Genomic DNA, 25,433 nt, shown 5'->3' on the forward strand with positions numbered 1-25,433 from the left:
GCATCAACCCCAACCCACTCCTGTTCAGTTCTCCTTATAGGCTGCATCCAGCTTTTCATTCTCCACACACACACACACACACACACACACACTGCTTCAAAGGCCACTGAACCCTGTGAAGATCACTGCCAAGGCACTCTGCGTGTGTGTTTGTGTGTGTGTATGTGTGCAGCAGGATGTGTATGCATGAGTATGAAAGAGAAAAAATAAGGGAAAGAGAGAGAGAGATACAATGAGATATGATGAGTGCACCTTGACAATCAGTGATGTGATTGGGTGTCTGTGATGGTTTTTGTTCCGAGTCACACATGAGCTTACTTTAGCCGCACAGCATCCGTTACTGAAGAACTGTATTTAAAAACGGAGTGAAGATGAAGATGACAATGATGAAGCAGGGATTTAACTCCAGTTTGCACATATCTTGTAATAAACCATAGTCCATATTTTTCATAAATAATGCTAAGAATTAGATGCCGACCAATTTACCAGTATCGTCCTGATTTATAGAGGACTGACAAGATAAATTAGTCGGCATTTTTGATGATCAATTCACTGTTTAAGTCATATTTTAAGCAAAGGTTCACTGGCTCCAGCTTGTCACATGTGAAGATATGCTGCTTCTCATTGAATGTTTTAGTTTTGGACTGTTGGTCAGATACACCAAACAAAAAGAATAAGTCAAGTTGGGCTGTTTTTCAAATATTTCTGATACTCTATAGCATTATATAGAGTAATTAATCGATTAATACCCACATTTAAGAGATTCTCATTAAAAATGTTTACTCATTAAAAACTGAATTTCAGACCAAATTTTATCGGCTTTTAAAAATATTGCTTTGAGTTTTGGCCTCAAACATCCAGTATCGGTCGGGCCATTCTATGAATTGGTATTTATGTGAAAATAAAATGTGTAGCAGTACCTACTTTCATCATGCCTTCTTTTATTGGCTGATATGACATGACACATCAGCATCAGTGTGTACAGTATGTTGGCTGATCACAAGAAATCACAGTATAGACATGTCAAAGATATGTTGGAGGTCATTTAGAGACAGTGGTGCATTTTTCACAGTTCAATTAATAACCAAATTTAAGGGATGCTTAAAAAATTGTTTATAGCCTACAATGTGGTTTAAGTTAGTCATTTCCTGATTTCAGAGCTAAAAATTGTGAGGTTTTTTTAATTCCTTTGTTTTTTGTGACAGTCAAGTTTTGATATCATCATGTTTATTTTTGCAAAATGACAATAAATTGGGAAAAGTGCCTACTTCAAGAAGTTCTGGCACCTTTTGTGAAATGGTTTCACCTCCTTTACTGTAAAAAACAACAACTGTGGAGTCCACAGGGTTCACATTATTTCTGACAAACAGGGACAGAAACAAAGTTTGAATTTATGCTGATGTCAAGCACATCCTGTCAGATGGAAACTCTATTGAAAAACACATGATAATGATGATGATGATGATGATAAGCTATAATATTGATGATATTTATGGAAGGATCAGTCAACCTTAAATTCAACTGCAGTTGTGTCAGCCCCCCAAACCGGAGTGAACTACATTCTACTGAAGGACATGTGGACAGGCCAAATCGATGTGGTTTGCCCATGGCTGCTAACCCCGACTTGTGACCAGACATCACCTCGGAAGGGAGCACCAGTCTGAACTGCTGCTTGAGACATTTCTCAACTCTGATTTTGCACAAAGAGCCGGGAAACTGGCTGGAAAATGGAAAAACACGTCCCGTTACTCACCAATACTCCTGAAACTCTCGGACAAAGTTCTCCTCAACTTCTTCATCTTGCCGATTTTCTCCGCGGGCTGGGAGGCTGGCATCAGGTCGCACATTTCTTTTCGGCCGAGTTTCGCAGCGGACTGGCGGTGGTTTGACGCGGGGAAGGGGGACCGGTGTTCAGTCAGCCCTGCGGGGCTTCTTCAGCCCAGCTGCAGAGCGAAGGCAAACAGGAAACGGAGCCTCAACGGCTCTCACTTCTCTCATCAACTAGTAAGAACAAATGCCTTCTTGAGATTTCCTCAAGAAAAAAAACTACATTTCCAAAGAGGCAATAAAAGTCCGCGCTGAAGCAGAGGCATCCAAACTGGAGAGCGTGCGTAATTCTGGTGCGTCTTTGTTTTGGTTAAGATCCTTGAAATGAGATCTAGCTTGGACTTCTTTCTTTCCTCTCTCAGCGTCCCAGTCTCTCCCTGCTCCACCGCAATCTAGATATCATTTTTGGGATTCTCTCTCTAGTTTCAAGCCCCGGACCCCGCCCTGGATGCGAGGATTGGAGGACTCCCGGGGAGCATCGCGTTCCTATTTGTCCCGGAGACTGGCCGTCAAAGAGGCAGCACCGCCTTGTAATGTGTTGCAGGAGGAGGAATATTTTCATGGGGAGCCAGATTGTCAGCGCTCCTGCTTGAGGCTGCTGCCCTCTGCAAGACCCTGTCATTGTGTGCAGGTCGGGGTATTCCCTCTATATCAGCTTCATCAGCGGTATTCGAGTTCACCGGGGAACATCATACCTGATCTGTTAGGCTTAATGAAAACAACCAGATAAACCAGGGCTCTGATTTGATCCATGTTTGACACATTAATAAATGAAATCCACTAAAAATCTCTATGGAATTTGGTGAGAACAGCTTGCGTTATCCTGACCCACGTCTTTCTCATGCATTTGGTGAAAATATTTACATGCCATGCCAATACTTTGTGGCCATTTGAAACCATTACTAAGACACCTCTGCACCATTTGGATTTTATCCTAATTTCACTTTCGTCAAATCTAGTATTTGTGTCTTCTCTGGCCCCTTTTGCAAAAACTTACTGCAGACAGCTATTAGATGATAATATCCAGCAGCCCGTTTCTGCCACAATAACAGCATATTTTGTCAGTTCAAGTACAATGGTATATAGTTGGGATTAAATTGAGCTCTGGGATTAAAGAAATCAGAGCTATCCAAACCCCTGCATCAATAATCTAAATGCTGCAGCAGTGAGCTCATGAGCTCTATTCTGCTTCTGTCATGTGTCTTCATGTGCTGGCTGGCACCTCGGATTTGATCATGTCTGTGCTGCAGTCACCACGGCAGCTGCATGAGTAATTTAGAGGCATCAAAAGAACAATGCAGCAGCGTATGTATACCATAGCATGTCTCCGTGGTGGCTCTGGTCCTCGGTGAAACTGTTAGAGACCAGCACCGTCTGGAAACCTCACCGGAATGCAAAGGGCTCAGATGTTTTCATTCCGCTGCCTAATTACTTTGACTGGGGCACAGGGATAATTGAGACAAATTCACAGCTTCATTAGTTTGAAATGGTCCTTCATTACAGTGTGTTTGTTAATGATGCATACACACATTTCACACAGATTGAACAGAACACCTCTACAGCCTGTGGAAAAAAGGGTGAAACAGAGGATATTATTTTTGAGTTTTTTTATTTTTTTTAACAAGTTGAGTTGCTGTGGCGGGTTGTGGTAACTTTGCACACTGGTGGCACCAGATGGCAGTGAGGTAACCACATTTAAATCCTGTCAGGTACCAGAGAAAGCTCCTCTGGTGCTGTAACGTCCCCCTAGAGGCCGTTTGGAGTGAAATCAATGAGAAGAGCAATTTCACTGGTTAAGACACAAAGGCTGAATAAGTCATGCATATTTAACTGAATTCTTCCAATTATTCAGCAGTTATTTGTAAGGTCATGACTGGGAGTATAATGCTCCTTTTAATCAGCTTATCTTTAACCCTCACCTTGTGGAGACCCTTGGCCCTCTTCAACAGCTCAATAAATACTTAGCATTGTATTAACAGCTCTGTACTTGTTTATAATCATGATTTCGAACTGATGACATGTTTCAGAAGTCTGCTACAGAAAATGATGTATTGCTTCTGGCTTTTCCCTCTACATGTGTGACCCGTGTTGACGCCATTTTAGCTCCCCAAATTAAGTCTATTGGATTTTTTGTTTAGTAAGGGTTCAACCTCTAAGTGACACCAAACATAAGTAACATCATTCTGTAGGGTTACATCCTGTACATTTATTTGTCTGCGAATGGCTTTTTGGTAAGGGAATATACACGTGTTCCAGATTGTGGCAAAGGGAACAGTTGCTACTTCATTCCTTTTCTGCGTATCAGTTTTTAATAAGGTCAGAAGAAATTAGAATAAAGCTATTTTTTTTAAACACTACAGCAATGCGACCCAGTGGCAGAAAATAACATAGTACATTTACTCAGGTGTTATTATGACTACATTTCAGAGGCCAAAGCACAGAAAGGAACCATTCTGTCTACTTACTATTAATCCTTTTGAACTAAAGTAGTAAAAGTAAAATCTTGAATGTAGGACTTTTACTTGTGACACAGGATTTTTTTAAACAAAGTGCTATTGTTATTTGTATTTAAGATAAAAAGATAGGAGTACTTCTTCCACCACTGGCAGGGTCTGTGGGACCTCAGACAACAAGGAAATAAAGCCAATGTCAACAGGACACAAGGGCTCACCTGATGTTACCGTAGCATCCGCACATTAACCACCCAGACTGAAGGTAACGTCCACGTCAAAACCCATTACATAAGTCTGTCTCCGTTCGGACCACGTGGGTGTGACTGGATTGGGGAGTAAATTAAAGAATGAACTGAGCTTTTATGGAATAAATGAACAAAACCTCATTATTAAAAGAGAAAGATTTTTATTCATGTGTCAGAACTCATCTTAAGTACAATCATTATTCTGCATTTCATAAATTGTTGCTGTATGTACAAAGACCGATATGAAACTACAATATTCAAGAGAGAAAACTCTAAATCTAATTTAAGAAGACGAAAGAACTTTGCAGGAAGTTTTAAAACAAGCTTCTACATCTGTCCAAAACACAACAATGCATCCTCATCACAAATCACAAGGAAAAATAAATTCTTTACAGGTTTGTTTTTGTTTGAAAAGTGTGAAACGGTGATTTGTATCTAACTGGATTATTCTAAACTCTGGGGTATTTGTCTCATTGTTTGTGTGAAAAACAGGCGCCACTCCAAGCTAAAACTGAAGAGCAGCTCAACGCGCTGCCTGTGGAACTCCTCCAGTGCAGCTGCTTTACTCATTCTCAAACTTGCTGTATGGGTGGTCCGCGTCACCGATCAGACCTGCACAGAGGAGAGAGGAAGGCTGAGAAAGTGCAGACCAAATGAGAACACAGAAGCTCGTGCTGGGTCAGGGAACATGATGTGCTGTGTTCTTCTGCTTAGATTTTCTACATTTTCCATGGATCGCTGATAAAATGAATGGGGAAAATCCACCCTGTATAAATGTGATATTTAGTGAAAAGACAAAATAGTGTAAGTTATCCAATTCAATCTTTTCCTCAGCCTGTCCTGTCTACTGCTACTTCCTTTCATTCTTTCCCAGAAATTCAAGTACTCAAGACATTAAAGGGTAACTTCGGTATTTTTCCACCTGGAGCTTATTTTCGTGTCTATGTGACTAATTGGGACAACATTTTTTTGAATCTGGTCCAGTACTGAGCGGGTGCTCTGCAGTCGGCAGCAGCGAGACAAGGCTGCAACGTAATCCTCACAGGCAAGTGCTTGTTTTTGCCACTGACAGGCTCGGATTGTTATAACAAGTGTCTGACAACATTGTAGAAAAGAGTAGGATCCTTTTTGATTTTACTTAACCAGAACCAGTCGCTATATTTCTCTCACCAAAAGCAACCAGACTCCATTGATAAAAACATTCATTTTTACCCTGCATATCATGGGAGATGCTGGTCTACCGCTGCCTGGGTTAGTTAGTTTATGTTATTAGTATGTTTATGTTATTGGGTGATGTTGGTGTTTAAGTGGCTAAAAACACTAAAGTCACACAATAACACAAACAAACCGATCGAGGCAGCGGTAGACCACAGAGGTAAAAGTACTAGTTTTGTCAGGGGAATCTGGTGGCTTTGACGAGCGCGATATAGCGACTGTTTCTGGTTAAACAAAAACAAAAAAACTCTAAAAAAAAAAAAAGGTTTCTCTCTGTAGGGATCCTTTCCACAATGTTGTCAGATACAGTCCGAGCCCGTCAGCGGCAAAAACAACCAAACAAGCACTTTGGTGGGCGAAGTTAGACGGGGCGCAGTAGCCCGCAAGGATTACATTTCAGCTCTTTTTCACTGCTGCCAACGCTCGCTCAGACCAATTTCATTTTTTTTGTTCCAGTTAGTCACATAGACAGATCTTGGTTACCCTCGCAAGATAGATTTTAAACAAAACAAATTTACTAAAATGGCTATACTGATTTTTAGTTTCATCAGGCTTTATAAAGACTAGATCCCATGATGCAACTCAACTGTGTCTTTCATTAGAACCTCGCCCACATCTTTCAAATGCTACATCCCATGTTAAATGTACAAGCTGAGGTAACCCCAATGACATCACACAGGGCATTTTCCCAGAGCTCATCCAGAGCCACAGAAGACTCTACACAACTGTAGTCCTCCATTTAAGTAAACTGATCTTAATTTGTAAAATTAACTTCCTCTATGTGGCTATGACTGCTATAATCTGTCATAAAAGTACATCACTGAATACCACAAGAACAAAAAAAGGCCATTTTATTTAATATTTGAAGAGTTTCTTTCCCCACCCAGCATCCCAATGTAAAAAATAAGCTCCTTTTACACTAAAAGATGTCTATTTCTTTGTTTGCATCACTGAGGGGTGAAGAAAGTGTTTTTTTTATGTTTATGTGAACAACAAATTCAACAAAAATCTAAGTTGTCTGAAACAGAAACACAGTTGAACATGTGTCCATGACAGTAGGGGTGCATGATGATTAAAGAGTTAACTGTAACCCAGGCCAACCAGAAATATTGCTGACAAAACAGCAGCTGGGCTGAAGGACTAACAAAGGCAACTGAGGGAATTTGAGGATTTCTAAACTAGCTCAGTGAGCGGAAACAAACCTTAAGACCATGAAATACTAGCATGGAGACGCTTATTTACACTAAATGCTGATGTCAAACAGGGCTGCTATTTAAAGAATTAGGAGTAGTTCCACATTTTGGGAAATAAACATTTGCATTCTTCCCAAGAGTGAGATGAAATGATTGATATGAATATTATGCCTGTGAGGTGGTTAGCCTAGCATAGCATTAAGACTGGATCCAAGGGAAATAGCAAGAAATAGCTCCAACATGTAACTCCACTCATTTTTATTGCTTCTGTACATGTTAAACAAAATAAATATAATAAGTCATTAGTGCACAGAGCTAGGCGAGCCGTTTCCCCTTGCTTCCAATTGTTATGCTAAGCTAGGCTAATCATGACCCGACTCCAGCACTGTATCACCAAAGTAGCACTGCGCTCTATAACACTATGGGACTAACTCCACTGAATTTTCACAGAGGACACTTTATACAACTTGTTTTACATATTCAGCAGAAGTCCCCAGCACCTTTAAACTGTAAATTTGTTGGGAGTTTCACATTAACACACAGGCATGAGAGTGATGTCAAACTCACTCCCAAAATTTCACATCGGACCTTCAGCTGCATCCTTTTTGTCAAACAAAAATGAATCTGCAGCAAGTATAATGCTGCTTTTAGTCTGAAAGATCCAGGTCAGTGTTGAGTCACTCCTGAACTGTAGAACTGTCAACAGCTAGCTTATACAGGCTGTGACACCGTGCTGGGAATAACAGTGCCTTGAGTGAAACCTGTAATTCTAATTCATATTTCCCTGCTGGGATCATTTTGACTGATAGCGACGTAAAACCATTTCTCATTTTGCTGAATAACCTCCTGGCCGTCCCTCAAGGAATCTTCGGCCACCTTCAATGACTCAACCTCAACTGTGAGACAGTGCTTTAAGGAAATAACATGAGTTAGTAGTGTGTAGTCCCACAGAGGATGTACTGCAGCTCCCTGGATTGTGTTTTACAGAAGAGGACAGACTGAGGATGAAAGCAGAGCCGCGCTGTCCCCATGGAAGTAAACTAATGAGAGCAGGAGGCTCGGGGAACAGGCCACCATCCATCACTCTGTCATGTTGTCCATACACTAAAAAACACATAACCTGACATCTTACTTACACTGATGATGCCAAGGGCACCATGCACACACACACAGTCAACGTGTTGTTCGAAGCTGTGAAATGTAATGCTACATTGGTGTGTAATGTTAAGGTGTGTGTGTTGAATGCTTCCTCATTCCGTGGATGAGTGCACAGTATGAGAGTTCATCTTGATGGGTAATTCTGATTTCTTAGAATGATTATTCCTCTCAGTGCCAACAACATTGTAGTCATCGAGTTGATTGCTAAGGGCTGGGAGCACGGCAACATCAAAGAAGTTTCAGACAATTTTCAGGTTTATGGATCTGAAAATGTTTGTGACCCTGGCTTCTTAAAATTCAGACATTTCAGTATTACTGGATTATTTTTTTATTGACAGGAATTCAAGTCCAGAAATAAGAAATCAGCGGGTGTAGTCGAGAGCAAGGGTGGAAGTGCGGCGACTGGTCTGTGGCCAGAGTCCCCTCTATATCCTAAATGAATGATCGCCGCTATTCAAATTTCATACGTTCATTAATATCAATGCGCAACTAATGATTTTCACTCACACTCTGTGGGAGCATGGCAACTCTCAACGCTTGGCTAGCAAAGGACCTCTATGTGACAGGTGCAGAGTAAGTTAGCATTTTAAGGAACAGTGTGTAATGTGTGCGAGTGCGTGGGTGAGTGAAAGCAAGAGAGCGAGTGGTACAAAGTGACGGTGAAAGCTTTGCAGAGCAAAGGAAGCGTCTTTTTGAGCTAATGGGGAGACTTGGACTTTAATGTGCAAATTAAATGCTTCGTAATTATCCAGAAATCCTATACAGAAAAAAAGATGCATCAATTGCCTTGTCAGACTTCATTGCAGCGATGTTGCTTTGTTCCAAGACCTTCAGAATTAACTTGATGAGGGGGCGTGTTATCACAAAAAGCCAGGAATTAATCAGAATGATGCGGTTTGGTCAATACCACTCTGCTGCAGAGGAGAATAACTGAGCTTGTAGTTTCCTGTACAATCGGCGACTATTGATTCATCCGTTTCTCCCCATTTTGCTCCACCCATACAGGATGTGATACCAAGAGTGCTCTGCGTTCAGAGACAAACCTGTGTCTGTTGCTTCAGTGACCTGTGAAATCCTGCTCACAGTCATGAGGGGACTTACACTTGACACCAATGTATGATAAATCATGCTCCAACTGATTTAAGGAGACAGGAGCTGGTGTAACCCATGCTCAACCTGAATTACCTTACCTGAGGACCTACTGCTGAATAATGCATTGCTGGCACAGGGTATGGAAATGACAAGTCAATGACAATGTCCTGGAAAACCTGAAGCCGATTCAACCTGCATCCCCAGATACAGCTGACATTCAGAACGGACAGCGGGGTTAAGTCTACATCCAGCACTGCATTAGACTTACTGATCAGCTCAAGTACAGCAGGTGTATACATCACAGGGAGAAATGGGCACACCATCTGTCATACGTTCATTAATGATGCTGAATGCAGTACATATGGTAATACAATGTAGGCCAAGATTCGTACATACCATACTTCCTGCGGATCTCGTCGTGCCTCGCCTTTCTCTCCCCCTTCCTGAAAAAACACACAACAAAAACAAAAGAAGAATCAAAGTTAAGTCATTTCACACCTGTAGTTCGGTTCATTTGGAAAAAAGCAGTAGCAGGAATAAATATTGATTTCTTGTGTTTTAGTTCTGACCCGTTTCACATCCACACTGACTTTTTATAAAGTAACCAACAGGTGTCAACATGAAGTCATAAGCTGACACGTGTTTGGTGTCAGACCTACCTCTGCACCCGTTACACCCCATTTTAAAAGTAGACATTAAGGAACACCTTTCATTCATTTCCCCAGACACGCGCCACAGAAAGCCAGAGGGGAATTAAACGTGCGGTCACACGGTTCAGACACAGCCAGCTGGTCATCACATTCTAATCAAACTAGGGAAATGAAATGTAAATATAAGATTACAGTGGCTGCCACAGGAAAGGGTGCTACAGTAGCAGGTGAAAATGACAATTTTAATAACCTGTCACACGCACACAATAACAACACATTTCATACATATCCTAAGATATGCTCTTCCACTACGAATCTGCGTCCAGGACTATTATACTCTGTGTCAGTCCTGGATAACACCTATCCTAATATCAATACTGATAATGATGAACTGATATTTAGGAATATGAAAAAAATAGATCTGAAAGCAACACAGAGCTTCATGTCCAGAGGAGGCTGAAGGTTCTCCTCCACTTCCAGGTTTTATCAATATATTCACAATTGTTGTCTAGCTCTTTTTCTCTTTCTACATAATAATAATAATAATAATAATCTGTGTCCATGTGTGATGTGCTGCAAAAAGGACAATTCCCAGCTTCTTGATCAGCCCAAAAGGACTCATGTCACTCCATTACTCAGTGACCTCCACTGGCTCCCCGTGGCCTCCAGAATCAAATTCAAGTCACTGATGCTTGCATACAGAGTGACTACTGGGTCTGCACCCATCTACCTAAACTCCATAATACAATAATACGTTCCTTCTCGGCCGCTACGCTCCTCCAACGAACGCCGCCTGGCTCTGGTCCCTTCACACAAAGCAATCCCAGTCCCTGTTCTCATCTGTGACACCACGATGGTTGAACGAGCTACCACACGCCATCAGAGCAGGGGCGTCCCTCTCTGACTTCAAGAAGCTCTTGAAAACTCATCTCTTCCGAGAACACTCTCTCTTATAACACCTCTAACACCTAACCTTCACTTCCTGTGCCCCTCTTCTATCTCCTTACAATTCTCTGGTATTGACTGCACTTTTGTTAACTCTTACTTCTTTCCCTAAGTATTTACCCCATTGATGCCATATGTGCTATTAGCCCTTACTAGTATCTATTGTCAGTTGTAGATCTCCTGCTGTATTGATGCTTGTATGCTGTTCCTCAAATGTAAGTCGCTTTGGATAAAAGCGTCAAATGAGTAAATGTAAAAACAGCGAGAGCCATTAACAATGGCCGATGGTCTGCAGTAGCCCGGCGAGTTAATGGGGAGTAATAACTATATAAAATAAAGTAAAACCTTGCTGGGTAAGGACGTGTTCACTGTGAGAACATTCTGACCTTGTATGAACCACGATCGTGCCTGTACATAGTTCTGTTTTATATCACGGTCTGTTTGATCTGTCTAGTTCAGCTGGGATAGAGCTTCTGAGTTTAAGGTTCAGATAAGCCAGGTTGTTTATCATGATGAGATACGACAGAGTAACTTACTGTTAGTGAGAGGGTACTTCTTTTAAGTCTCTTCTAAAAAATGTAGTTTTATCAGAAAGCATATCCTGATTCTATCTGAGCTGCCTGTTAATTTCATGTTTTTATTATTTTATTTTGCCCCTCATGTCATCTTTCACACTGTGTCTCTTGTGAGACACTTTGCACTTTGTTTGGTTAAGTGCTCCACAAATAAAGTTAATAATAAAAATTATTATTATTAGTGAAGTGTTACTGCTATTAAACATGTATCCCACTGCTTGCTTCAGTTATTGCAGCGGTCGTGCCGATCACCAGGGTGGAAAAAGTGTGGTGGAAATAAATGTGATTGAACAGAACTATAAACAAACATGAGCGCCCTGATGCTGAGGCTACCAAGACTGAGGTTAGCAAGATTTATTCAGACAGCAAACTGACATGGCAGATTTCTTCTCAGAGAGACAGAAGAAAAAACACTTTAGTGAAGAAAACACGAGGAAGCCCAACTTGCTCTCAAGTTCACCACCAATATAAAAGAAGAACAATGTGTGTTTTGTGACTCGACATGCAGTTGAGGCTAAATTCAAAATACAATTTTAATTTGCACAGCACATGCTAAGAAACATGCCTGTAAAGTAACAAGCAGCTCATGTTTTGATGTTGTAAATTACATTTAAATGTATGATGACGATTCAATCCATGTACTTGTTTTTCTGGTATCCAAAAGGGGGTCTTCAAAGAATAGGTGTGGGCTGCTTTCTTTCTGAGGGAGGAAAACTACAAGGTGGATTTGGATCTCACTTTTAGCAGCGCGAGTGGGAACGGATCGGGATTAAAACATCTGTTTTGTGCAGACTTCTAAAGCTAGAATTATGCTTCTGCTGAGGTGCAGGTAAACAACTTTGCAAACCAGGCAAAGAAGTGTTATATGGGTCACCGTGGGTCGCAGACACCACCAAATCTCCACAGCGGGTAGCGTGAATCTGCGCATCAAGCAAGCCGGTTGGGTTGATCCAACATCCTGTCGGGAAGTTCTCTCTATTTTTACTTTCAGAGTGTGGGTGTATGTTTCAGCATTGCACTGCCACAAGTGATTCTATAACAGTATAGTATAAGTTAGATTCCTCTTCAAGGCACCTAATACCATTTACAATCTTGTCATCATCACATCCATGTGTGTAAATAAACAAAAAGATTTCTTCTACGTTTTCTTCAAATGTGACACTCTTCCTAGTGGATATGTACATTGCACCCTCAATCCGTACACATCTCAAACTTGTAAAAAAACAACAAAGAAAACACTCACATACACAACCATAGTCTATGTTTGGAGAAGCACAACACCAGCTTAAGAAGTTGTAAGAGAAATGTCAGAGAGCTGCTAAAAATAAAGATTTTCATTATTTGGTATTCAATAGGGTTTCGGTGGCATAAAGTTTCAAAAGGATCCGAAACACTGAATAAAAATACCTAATTCTGTGTTTCTAATATGGAAATGTCATTTTAAAAAGCAAATCACTTAGCATTAGAAAGCTCCATCCCCCCTGGGAGCTGTTCCCCGCCGACAGATGACAGTGAAGGCTCAGTGCTGTGTGATGGCTCTTGAGGGGCCAGGCAGCAGTGTATAGAGGCACTAGACTTTCCGTGGATGGGTCCGATCTTCTCTGAATGTCCTGTTCACAACGTGAACTGCATCTATATAGGTCACTGCACTAACTCTGACTTCGGAGATTTGATCATGCTCACTGCAGGAGAGTCGGACTACATCCTTTGGCACGTGAGAGAAAAGCTCACAGAGGTTGGATAATTTAAGTCGCAGGCTCTCTCGCACACACACAGAACCAGGGCTCTAATGATAAACCAGTTACTGACTATCTTTCTGCACGAATGCCCTGCTTCCCCACACATCACCCAGCCGTCCTCGAAGGATGACACACTGGGAGCGCAGGCACTACACAGGAAGAGGAGGCTGAAACATTTATGGAGTGCAGGAAGAGGAAGGCTTCCATGTCTACTGGCTGCTATAAAACACAGTGCTGTTTGACTCAGTGACTAACACACTGTTTCTTTGACAGTGGACGGCCCTCCTCAGGATGTAGCCCACTCTATTTATGACCACATTACCAAAGAGCAGCTGCTCAGCCTCGACAATCCAATTGGTGTTTTGGGATGCGAGTAGAGGAACACTGAGCTCCTCCTCTGGGACATGGATTTGTTGGGGCACACAAACCAGTTGCTTGAATCTCAAACATACAACGGGCCCTTTTGTTGGGGACTATAAACTCTTCCGTTGTAGGAAATCCCATGTAGGTCCTGCTGGGATATAGAGCGGCAAAAACACCCAATTTATTAAACGAATGGGATTAGATTTTTAGGTCTTTTTTTTTTTTTTTTTACTTCACAGATATTCAATTGATATAGCGGCAATTCATAACAGAAGTTATTTAATTGCACTTTGCTGTGATGATACAGATACTCTGATAGTATTTATATTAAACTTGTATTATATGGACAAATGTGTATTAGCATGGTTTGCTAGTTTTAGTTTACTATGGTCCTTTAGTTGAAATTTTAATATGAAAATGACCAATTAATATGAGTAGTTATTGCTATTAACTCGACCAAGGAGGTTTTGTATTTGGTCCTGTTACTGTCTCTGTGACAAATAACAGGATGTCTGAAAAACCACTGAAGGTTTTCAATGAAATTTAGTCAAAAGGCAATGGTCAAGGAAGTGACTTTTCATGGGCTTTATATACCTTTAATAAAGAGCAACAGGAAATGAAGGGGACAGAGAAGAAACAAAGGTCTTCAGCTGGAGTGGAATCAGCAACGTTGCAGTTCCAGGTCAGTGTCTTAACCTCTAAACCACAGCGGCGTCCTAAAGGAGGAACTTTTTGGTTCAGTTGATACCATCAATTTTGCTTTTTCCTCATAATTTCAATGTGAGATTTTGAGACAAATTTGTTACTTGGCCCAGCACAAACCTATCCATAGAAGTCACACCCATTTCCGCCAACAAAGACTTTCAATCATTTAAACATGTTTACAAAGCCCTTTTTCAAAATTCATCCTACGATTTTTATTCATTCTCTACAAAATTTGGAAAATATCTGGATGGCACTTTTTTGCTATTATACACCCTTTATAACTGGTTCTCCAATCACTTTAGGCTTGTCCTAAGTCACATACATTTCCATAATTTTGGAACTCTTTCTGCAATTGTAAATTTAGAGGACATGTGCACCAAATGAGCTGTTTTGGAGGCAAAAGGGGGACCTACACGATGGCATATTACAAACAGACGGCGCTACATAAACAATGTACATTTAAGTGGCCATGCCTTAGTTAGTCTGCTTGATATTTTGCACACTTCAATACCCTGACATTTACTGGGTATGCGCTCTCTTCTCTCTAACTGAAGACAATAAATTAGGAAACAATCAAATACATCTATATTCTAAGGCTAGGCTTTAATTCAACACTATAAGTTGTTTTACACAAGTGAATAGTTTTGTCTGGTGTAATGATACTTCATTATTACTTTATCTGTGACTTTGCTAACATTCAATATATCTATAAGAAAAAAATCCTGCTAATATTGCAAAAATATTGCAAAGATTTCAGTCATATCTCTACTACATTTACAAATAGTTACTTGTGGTATTCACTTGAACCAGAGGGGAGCGGCACTGCATTAGTCATGACAACCAAACAGAAAAAACAGAAAGACCTCTCCTTAGAACAATACTGCTTTCACTCATAGACTTATTAAATGCAGAGACACATGCTGCCAAGGGAAGCTGTTTTTTAAATAAAGAGTTATAATTTGTTACTGACAGCTTCGACCTGTTTTTACTTCAGCCTGGAGTGAAGTACTTACCGTTCCTCAGCGCGCTGTTTGATCTCCTCTCTCCTCCTGGCAAATCTCTCCTCATCTCTGTCAGGGCTTAAAATAGGGAGACATAAACAGAGTTTCAGAATTACAGAACAACAAAAACACACTCATCTGGAAGTGACAAATTACATACATCTGCAAATTCCCACATTTGCTTGAGGGATACAAAGGATACCAACCTAGAAGTTACAGTGGTTCAAATTCCCCCCCCCGAGCCGGATTTATATTTGATTCATAAATCGTCTCTACAGCTACAGAAACAAAGGAAATTCATGTTCAAAGTGAGAGGTTGTGTAACAGAAACACCTTTGATAATGGAATTACCTAATTTAACAGAAACTGAGAAATCAGGAGGTGAGAAAATAAAATTGCCTGTAGGTGAATGTACCTACAGGGTCTATTTAAGTAAACGGATGCTCCAGGTGTGTGTCAAGTGTGTTTGTGTATGTGTGTGTTCCAGGCATGCTCTTCATCCCATTTGTTTCTGTCAAATGACAGACATGAACGAGACTCCTACACCCACGGGACTGTCAGTGTGTGACAAGCTGGCCTGCAGCTGATTGACTACGGACGTGACGTTTTCATTTCACTCCAGCACAATGACGGCGCCACACGCAGTTGGTCTTGTAAAGGAAGCTAAAATGATGAAGCTGCAAGAGGAACAGCGGCGAGTGAATGTAGCCCTCATTCAAGGGTGCTCAACTCAAGAGCTTCACTGCACTTAACAGCAACTAATGGCCGTTAAGAACTCCATTTCTTTGAGCACCGCAGTAATGTCACAGAGGTATAACTTTCATTCACAGACGTGGCTAAAGCTGGAGACACGCTGGACATATCAAGTCCTACAGATACTGTTCATTTGATGATGGATAAACCGCAGCGAGTTGACCAGCTGTTCGCCGTTCCAAATTTCCATTTAAACAAATTAGCCTGTCTAGCACAACGCAGCCGGTTCACAAAACTCAGATCTAACTTTCAAACTAGGCAGTGCTGATCAAACATTAGTCAAGATTTTGTTACTGGATTGCCTATTTCTCCCCTCAAATATTTTCAGAAAATATTTTAGTGTACCGTTTATCTCAAATATGAAAACTTTCTGACCCGGCCGCCATTTTGAAAACTAACTAAGCACTGTCCAATTCGCAGTTGGTCACCCACCAGTTCATTGGTCTGCGTGTCCAGCTTGACACAGTGGATTCAGGTTATACATTATCACTAGGTGTTTATCTTTTTTCTTCTTTGATTGTTTAGGTTAGGTTTCCAATTCAGAACTGGTTGATACTTAACCCAGAGTGGGATTCTGTGCTTTATTAAAATGTTTGGCCTTTACACCAAATTGCCTATTTATTAGGTATTAAAGCAATCCTTTACAATAGCACTACAGTAAATGCTGTCTTTAGGAGGCTCATCATGTTCAGTTTGACACTGTGTGTCAAAGAGTTTGTAGTCAGGGTTGGTGTGTTGCATTGGACTGCATTATAACCTCTCCTGAAGAGGTCGTGTTGTTGGTCTCAGTCTAGCTAGCATAACTTGCATAACTTTTGTCAAGTGAAACATCTTTCTGATACTTTATTCACTCAAAAACACGTTACAGTTGTGCTTAAATGCCACCGACGTGTCATGTGCCCTTACCCTGACTGACGCTTCCTGCAGCAGCAGCAGTAGCAGCAGCAGGCGACGATACTGATGAGGATGGTTCCACCCAGGACAGCGAGGGTAATGATCAGGGCCTCAAAGTTCACTGAATCACACAAGGAGACAAATAATTAATATTCATATTCTTTACAGGAGCAGGATTTATTCTGAGGCCATGTCATAAATGAAACCACAAACTTTGGGTCGCTCTTTTCCATTAATGACAATCAGAACTCCACTTGTTTGGCAATGCTGCCACCTGCTGACATGTCAGCAACACTACAAGTCATCACACTGAATGATAAAAACACACTCCACTTCCATTTCCAGTGAAAACATAACTAAGATGTCAAACAAGACCTAATCAGATAGGGACTTTGTGTCAAGGCCAGGATCCACCCCAGCAGCAGTATAATGTTTATCAGAAATACATGTTAGCACGGTGAGACAAAGAATGCTAATTAGTTCCCTGATTCTGTGAGGCATAGTGGGTCAGCTTTCCTACAAAAATCAACTATTACTTTAGTATTTTAAAGGAAGCTGAGCAAAAAAATAAAAAAAGCACAACAACAACACAGCTTTTAAAAACTGAAAGGTTGCAATTTGGCCCATTATTATATGTACTTATGTCATTTTCTTCAGTAATTGTAGTAGCTAGGAAGCTAGTGAGGCGTTTGTGGCCAGTCCGTAATGACTTTACATCAACTTCCTATAACTACCCTGTAGCTCATTCAAGACATTAAAATGTTTATACTTTGTATCTGTTAGTGTTGTTTTGAAAGCCTTTTATCCTTACTATCTATTGCACCAATGAGTGAAACCCTAATTTACTTCCTGTGAAGAGATCTTTTTTGTGTAAAATACCCAGACTTCACCAACAAACATGTTAAAACTATCTCAACCTGTCTGGAGATGAGACCCATCAAGACTACAATACTCTTAAAACCTAAGTTACACAAACGCGTAAAAAGGTACATGGACCATCCAGGTCATTATACTCTATACCAGGCTGCTGGGCAGGACAGGTTTAAAAAAACAAAAAACAAACATGGACTTGTGCCCTTATTTTATAATTACTCATTTGAATTTATTGTAAAGAGAACATTTTGTGGCTGTTTGTTGACATGGCAACAACTCTTTGCCCTACTGCTCTTACAGTGACATTAACCACCCAACAAAGACAAGTGGCTTCACAGCTGTCACTATTTTCAGTTTGACAGGAAGGAAGTTTTTAAAATAGGTAACAAGTTATCTAGTCCTATGCACCGCAACACTGGAGGCTCAGAGCGTGTGTTCTCTCTCCACCAATAATCTGGACAAATCATTAAAATAACAAACCAGGCAGGACTGACAAAGAACAACACGGACGTGAGCCCCTGGTTACATTTCCATTTCATCCACCAGTGCAACCTGTGAGCCTTACTGGGTGGGGAAATGTAAAAATAAGTGAAATGAATAAAAAGTAGGAGACCTAAACAGCAGGTGACAGTGGGACAGCTTTTAGAGAGAGAATCTAGTTATGTTGTCATAATGCAACTACTTCACTGTGACAGTGGATCCAATGTAAAGTCAGCTTCTCTTTATAGACCAGTGTTTATCGCTGTATTAGAAATGTTGTGTAAGTCTACGTGTAGACGTTGATCATGTGTTGAAAGTGTCTTTTCTAACTTTATGTGTGTGAAATGTGGATTTCTGTGTTAAACATTTAAATATTGAATACTGAAATATGTTGAATCTATAAAAGTGGTTTCATTTACTTACATATTTACAGTTATTTTCCCTGCATGTACACAGCATCTGCTTCACGGTTCAACAGTTTGAGCGGTGCTAATCTTCTGTATGTATTTCTAAGAACTAACTAAGTTTGGCGCCTTTGATAAAATGTGTAACACATGTTAGAGCTTTGTTTATTAATCTGGTTAAAAATGAGAATTTGCAAGAACAATAATCCCTTAGCTGGCTACTTTCCCCATCTGGCTGGCTTCTCAGAAGTTAGGGGAACTCTTTGACCACCGCTGATTTTACTGAGAATGTTTTGGTGCGCACAGAGAGGCAATGGCTCACTTCTATAAAAAGTTGACTGCTAGTTGCAAGCTCCCCTGTGCAAAGATGACTCATTAGAGTAAGAGGAACAGAGAGCTTGGGCTCCACTCACACAACCAACTTACAAATTGTTCTCCTCAGCTCCAACACTGCATTGTTTGTCTAACAGAACCTCCCACCACTGCACATATACTTTAGCTATTTGCATCTGAATTTTAACCTACTAGTATTTTATGGAGCTAAATCATTTTAGGACTTCTACCTTTACATGGTCATGTGACAACACAGTTAACTTTTCTTTTTGTAGTTGCACTGTTTTTATTTTTATGTTGTATGTACTTTTACAGCGTCTGAGTGTATACGCTTTGTTTTGCATGTTAAAATTGCAATAAAGTATTACATCTTCACAATACTGAGCCATTACATTATCACGCACCGTCTAGAGTTCTCTGAAATGCAAAACCTTTATTACTGAATACCACTTGATTATTCTGTCCACCAGTTTCCTTCTCCAATGTAATCCAATGAAAGCTTTTTATTTTCCAGCGAGGAACACCTCTTTGGGCTAGACCAGTGGGATTACTGATTGCAGTCTTGTGAAGTGACAAATGAAATAGAAAAGCAGGTATAGTCACCATCTTTCACATCATAAAAACAACTGATCAACTCACGCCAACACACTCCCCAACGGGCCTGAGACAACTGGCACACTGACGCTGGAGGCAGCAGCCAGCTCACTGGGTATTCTGTGCAGTTGTTGTTGGTTAAGCACCACAGACACTGTGGAGACAAGACACAAAGATTAACCCCCTGCATGTTGCAGTTCTATTAAGATCTAAAGAGTCCATTTGGTATACAAAGATTAAACTTAACTTTAACATATCATTTAAACTTTTTAGGATTCCTTGCTTCTCTTGGCCACTTGTCCTTTGCTTTGAAAGGCCCACCTCAGCTTATTTTGATGGAAGCAAGTAAACCTAAACAATTGCCTTTTGGGGTCACTGCTTTACTGGATTTAGTTATTCATGATGTGGGAGGATGTGTAACTTAACCCGCTGAATGTGCAGACCAACACGGGGCCATTAAATTCCACTTTATGACAGCAGCCTGACATGTTCAGGCAAAGGTGTGGGCTTATCTTTTCTAATAACTGCACCCATATTACTCTTGGCAGCCTTACCTTGGCGTGTGGAACACAGGAGTCACAGCTTTTGTAAGCAGAGCAAGCTGAAAAGAGAGAAAAACACAAAAGGTTAACTACTCGAAAGTAACGAAAAGCCCTTAAAGCAGCGCTAGCAGTTAAAGCCCAGCAGCCAGCTGCGATCACATTCAAACGTGACGTATTTACAAAATGATACCATTTTACCAATGTTGCTACAAACCTACTTATAAACTGGCATTAAAGTATCTTTTTACCAGGTCAAATGTTACCTTTGCCCACTGTAAAAACAACTGCAAGTTACTACTTTTCAAACTAAAATTGTACTTACGAGTTGATGGTGGTGGTGTTTGGCATTCTCCCTGGCTAACAAAGCTAACACACAGCACGACGGCACCAAAGAGCACCGCGGTCAGTGTTTGTCTCTCGGTTTTAAAAGATAACATCTTTAAAACCACAGAACAGCTCGGGAAGCTTAACTGCGTCTAAAACTACAGAATATCTGCAAGACGAGAGTCGAAACTGGAGGCTTGCCTTTCTTGTTCTCCGTGACTCTCTATAAACACTGTTGTTTCTTTCCCCTTGGATCTACCGCTGTCATTTCCTGGGTGGGGTTAGCGCGTTTGCTATAATCTTGACAGCCCGGACGGGAGGAGTTTAACAAAAGACACAAACGAACGCCTGCTTAGTTTCTGACCGACAGAGCTGCGCTCATTCTCAACATTTAAATAATAATAATAATAATAATAATAATAATAATTTCTGATGTATTTATTCATTTCAATAAATATTCGTTTGGATTACATTTTCATTGAAAGTGGCTGTGAGACCTCACTGTGATTATTTTACAGAAGGCTATTTAATAGTAGACACACTTTAGCCATTCAGTAAACAGACATATGGTTGCCCATGTCATGGGATATTTTTTTTAAAGAACTGAGTTCCCTGGGGGAGGGAAATGAGTCACAAAATATCAGTATCTGTATCCCTGCAAGACCAACCTGTAGAAATTCTCTCACAACTTCTGTCAAGGCCAATAATAAGCAAAGTCCCACTGAGGGACCATATAGATCTTGGTGTCTTAAGCAATACACTCTTTATAAAACATGCCACCAGAGGATGAGACCCAAGAGATTTTCCCTCAAATCCCACATGGCAGGTGGAGATAGCTGACAGACAGACTTTTATTGTGGAAAAGGAAAGACATTTCCTCAGCAATTCTTGGAGAAAGGTCAACATATCCACCACAGAGTTTGGAAAGGAAAACTATTCCTTTTCTCTCACCGATAACTTAAATATAAGCCACGTAAGCATATACAGCCCTTTTGTTGATGCTGTTCTGGCACTCTGTGTTATGTCAATAACATTGACAGGCAATCTTGAGGCCACCAGTTTCTCCAGACCCACAGATCTCAGATTTCGGGGCAGGGGTGCCATATTTGCCCCTGGGTCTGAGACAGCAGATCCCTGTGCAAAAGAAGGGATCAAGGTCTCCCCTACAGTAGTGTCATGATCTCTGCTACCGCACCTTCTTGAGCCAGTGAGGAGCAATCAGAATCATAGATAATCCCCCTGGATGCGCCCACTTCAGTGTGTTTGGATTAACACAACCAGAGGAAACGCTTATAGGTAGGTCCCTGGCCACTGATTGGCCAAGGGCTCTAAACCGAGGGCCGACCTCCTGTCCGGTGAACATAGTGTGCCAGTGTGTGGCAGTGTGTGTTTTCTTTTGAGGCAAACAGATCGACAGTGGTCCTGCCAAACCGTTCCCATATCTCTTGCACTACATCCGGGTGCAGTCTCCTCTCCTTATCAGGGGAAAACTCTTGTAGAGAAGGTCCCAAGGACCCACATGATCTTGTCTCTGTGATGAGTGGAGAATATCTGTTTGGCATGCAATCAGTGCTGGAATTTCCACATCATCAGCGAGCCCAGAGGAACTGTCTTAAATCCCAGTAGGCGCTGGCACTGACAGAGATGGACAGTGCAATGCAGCTGAAATAGTGATTTCAATTGAAGGCAGCTATCCTCTGAGACGATAACCAGGCCCGATTCATAGAATCCAACTCCAAACCCAGAAAACAAAGTTTCTGACTGGGAGAGAGACTACCTATTTTCTCCTTCTTCTATAGGGCCTGATGTAGATCCTTGGCCTGGTAAGGTTGCAGCTCCGTGGAGGACTTTATGGCTTCGGACAACAGAGGAGCTCCACATGTGGCTGAGTTTCCCAGCACCTTCCACAAGAACACTACACATCTCTCCAGAGTTGTCTTTCACAATCAAAACAGTGCACACAGGTCTCTGGACTAGCAAGTGCAGTTTTTGCATGCAAAATACCAAGTGCTAGCTTGCCACGGGCACATGCGGCTATGGGCATGGGCAAAATCCCCATACTGATGTTAACTCAGAATGTACCCTTGTTTCCAATATTGTAGGTTGGATTTGAAATTTGTCTGAAGAAAAAGTAAAGAATCTCAAGAAAGAGAGGAACATGGGGATCATGGGAAGTTTCACAGCAGTCTAGGCCCATAGCAGCACAACTAAGGGATGTTCACCTGAGCCGGCCCCGGCTGGTAGCTTTATCCAAGAGGAAATATTGCACCCTCTATCCTTAGATCCAGATTTGCAGATAAACAAACTTGCTCTGTTTGGGACTGGGAGCTGCACTTTATCAGAGGTGCTGAAGTTAGCATGTGTGCGGATTTGTGTTTTTTTGTGTTAGTTTCGTTCAGCTCTGTGTCTGTATCAGCTGAGCAACAACGCAGGCTAATGAGCAGCAGAGTATAGGGCAGGTAGTAAAAATATTATGACTTCTCATTAATTGATGACGTTATTTGTGTAATATTAAGTCTTTTTTCTCGACATTTCAGGTGGGAGGGATTTTGAATGTGCAGAAAGTTTTGAACATGTGCAGAAAACCTGCTGAAACACAGGAGCTATTAAGTCCAGAAGTTTCTAACTGAATGAAAATTAATTAATTTATCATTGAGGTAAAAATGTGCCACGACTGCACATTTGAAGAGTTTTCTTCTCCAAACAAAAGAGGGGGAAGACTAAATAATTTGTGTTGACTCAGCATTTAAATGAGAAAAGCTAATCTACAGGAGAATACATATTTAAAAGCAAGTCAGATTGCATGACAGCCTTACTGCGTTATATTCTATTAACTGCCAATTAATGAATTTTTATATTTGAATTTTGTGTTTCCCTTTACGCTATATAAATAAAGACATTTCAACATAAATTGATGCAGAAATTGGTGCAGAAATTTTCTCCAGAAGGCAGGAAATGAAGTGTTTAATCCTCAAAATTTTAGAAGGAGGTCCCCAAGACCCTCCGCTTAATAATGTCCCCTCCAGTGTTAAAAAAACAATGAACTTGCATTTCTACAAAAAGTCAATATAAAAAAAAAAAGATCCAGATCCAAACATCTGGAATGAGGCGCACAGCCACAGTCGAAAGAGAGAGAGGGAGATGGTCCAGCACAGGAGGAGAAACTAGGGAGAGAAAGACAGAGAGAACACAGCGTGGACGCTCGCGCTTGTGGGACGCAAACAAAGATTTCCCTTTTACTCTGTGTCTTGTGTATACAGTTTAGCAGCATCACAGTTTTAAAAATAAACTTTGTCATGGACCTTTTTGATGAATGTGTCAGAGGTTATAATAATGCCTTTCTAAAAATTAAGGTCATTGTTGATTTTGAAAGTGAATGTTGTGACCCATCAGCCCACATACGTGTGAGCCGATTGAATGTTGGAGAAGCTGCAATCGCTTAGAAAAAAATGGATATGAGAGAATACGTATGTAACCCTTTCAGAGCTGTGTCTGCCACAAGCTGCCTAGAGGTTGCCTAGTATGAGGAGCTGTTGTCCCTGTTTACCTCTTTTTAGCTGCTATGGCGTCATGCTGCAACCAAATCACTCAGTGGAATTTTAATGAAGACTGAATTGAAAAGCTTTAGACGCCTTGTGGGATTGGGTGGCAGTGTAATGTAACACGCGCTGTGACTGACTTGTCGGCAGGGACACATGACAAGAATCCATGTGATGGCTTCATCCGTCTGTCGATTAGCTGTCTGACAAGGTTTGTCTGAGCTCCCACTATTCCTAATTCCATGCAACATTAATGCTGACAAATGCGTGTGTTTTATATGCGCAAGTGTAAAATGAACTGTATTTCACAACAACTTCACACTGTATGCAGTCGCACATATCATGCATATGTGATAAATTATGGACCTGATTATAAATCCTTTTGAGCAGGCTCCCAGAAGAGCCTGAGGCTGACCATGCTCCATTTGAGCTACATCAGGTGACAGAGGATGATGTTAAACATAGGACGTGTTCTGTTTGTCTATGATTTCGTTCCTCTTCAAATAGAAAGTAATGTGGAGGACATACGGAAAGGAAGGGAAGAAAGTAATGAAGAGAGGGTGACAGAAGTGGGACACAGGCTTGAATAAATCATCATAAAAGTATACATCCAGTTCAAATGACATGGTCCTTTCACATACTGTATCTCAGTTCAATAGTCACTCATACTAAAGTACAATGCAGCAAACCTTCTTGTATCTCACATTGTATAAAGGTTTTCAATGTAGACCACATCCAAAAAATATGTATAGAGTTCTAAAAAGTCTAAGAGAGAGAGAATCAAGTACTAACATTGTTCAGTGAACATAAACTGGCATGCCAATTAAGACTGTGGAAATCTAAATAGTAATAAAGTTATAAAAAGTTAACACTGCCTTACCCAGACAGTTTAAGTGTCAGGTTTTATTGGTGCGCTGAGGCTGCTGTTGCCCCTGTGCTACTCATAAAGGATTTGGACTCATTCGTAAATGAGTCCAAGATGGCTCACTTCCAGTTAGACTCCCAAAACACCTATCACACTTACATCTCAAAAACAAAACTGTTTACACTGAAAAGGATGGCAGTGTTTTCATTCTTTGGATGGATTGGTACACAGTTTGGAGCTGACATCAACCGTTCCCTGATGATTTCTTTATGACTTTGGTGTTTCCCTAAATTCCAATTTATTACTCCAATACTTGTTTGTATATAAATATATAACTACGACATTCCCATCAGCCTCTGCTATACTTTGTGTTTAGTGTTGATTAGCAAACGTTAGCTTTCTAACACCTTCACTATGATGGTAAATAGGGTAAACTTTATCTTCGGTACATCCTCACAGAGCTGCTAACATGGCTGTCAACTATTAATCAACTGTTTTGTCTCCCACAGCATAAAATATTCATCATCACGTGAAGTGTTTGCTCTTTAGTTTCCAAAGTAAAATACCCATAGTTGAGTTACAAGATATAAACACTTATAATCAGACTAATCTGTCTTTGTTTTAGGTTGTGATAAATCATCTTTGCCCATCTACACAGTAAACAAACAGAC

At 40.8% G+C, this 25,433-nt stretch overlaps 2 protein-coding genes across 4 annotated transcripts in view; both read right to left on the minus strand.

Annotated features, from left to right (window-relative positions):
• cdk14 (cyclin-dependent kinase 14) overlaps window positions 1-2,188 on the minus strand; it is a 206,269-nt gene extending 204,081 nt beyond the window's left edge. For both annotated transcript variants that reach the window (XM_046045391.1, XM_046045392.1), the window contains exon 1: window positions 1,754-2,188. In XM_046045391.1, coding sequence (XP_045901347.1) covers window positions 1,754-1,847 — 94 coding nt within the window. In that variant the 5' untranslated portion in view covers window positions 1,848-2,188. The remainder of the gene's footprint in view (window positions 1-1,753) is intronic.
• Window positions 2,189-4,669: 2,481 nt separating this feature from the next.
• LOC123968696 (pituitary tumor-transforming gene 1 protein-interacting protein) lies at window positions 4,670-20,645 on the minus strand. 2 transcript variants are annotated; one of them, XM_046045588.1, is made up of 7 exons: window positions 20,357-20,642; window positions 20,047-20,093; window positions 19,538-19,646; window positions 16,821-16,929; window positions 15,174-15,239; window positions 9,580-9,626; window positions 4,670-5,137 (listed from the first exon to the last, which is right to left on the minus strand). In XM_046045588.1, exons 1-7 carry the CDS (start codon window positions 20,469-20,471, stop codon window positions 5,088-5,090), a joined length of 543 nt encoding a protein of 180 aa, XP_045901544.1. In that variant the 5' UTR covers window positions 20,472-20,642; the 3' UTR covers window positions 4,670-5,087. The 2 variants fall into 2 exon arrangements, with proteins under 2 accessions (XP_045901544.1, XP_045901545.1); XM_046045589.1 differs by lacking the exons at window positions 4,670-5,137; window positions 9,580-9,626 and adding an exon at window positions 14,036-14,171 and having other exon boundaries at window positions 20,357-20,645.
• Window positions 20,646-25,433: the final 4,788 nt, after the last annotated feature.

The sequence above is a fragment of the Micropterus dolomieu genome, linkage group LG03 (genome assembly GCF_021292245.1).
Source record: "Micropterus dolomieu isolate WLL.071019.BEF.003 ecotype Adirondacks linkage group LG03, ASM2129224v1, whole genome shotgun sequence".
Classification (NCBI taxonomy): domain Eukaryota; kingdom Metazoa; phylum Chordata; class Actinopteri; order Centrarchiformes; family Centrarchidae; genus Micropterus; species Micropterus dolomieu.

Coding starts and splice junctions, on each gene's coding strand:
- LOC123968696 (XM_046045588.1), bottom strand. CDS start 20,471: ATGTTATCTTTTAAAACCGAGAGACAAACACTGACCGCGGTGCTCTTT. Junction 9,627..15,173: donor AAACAGCGCGCTGAGGAACG/GTAAGTACTTCA, acceptor GTGTTTTTTCAG/GAAGGGGGAGAGAAAGGCGA. Junction 5,138..9,579: donor CGAGATCCGCAGGAAGTATG/GTATGTACGAAT, acceptor TCCTCTGTGCAG/GTCTGATCGGTGACGCGGAC.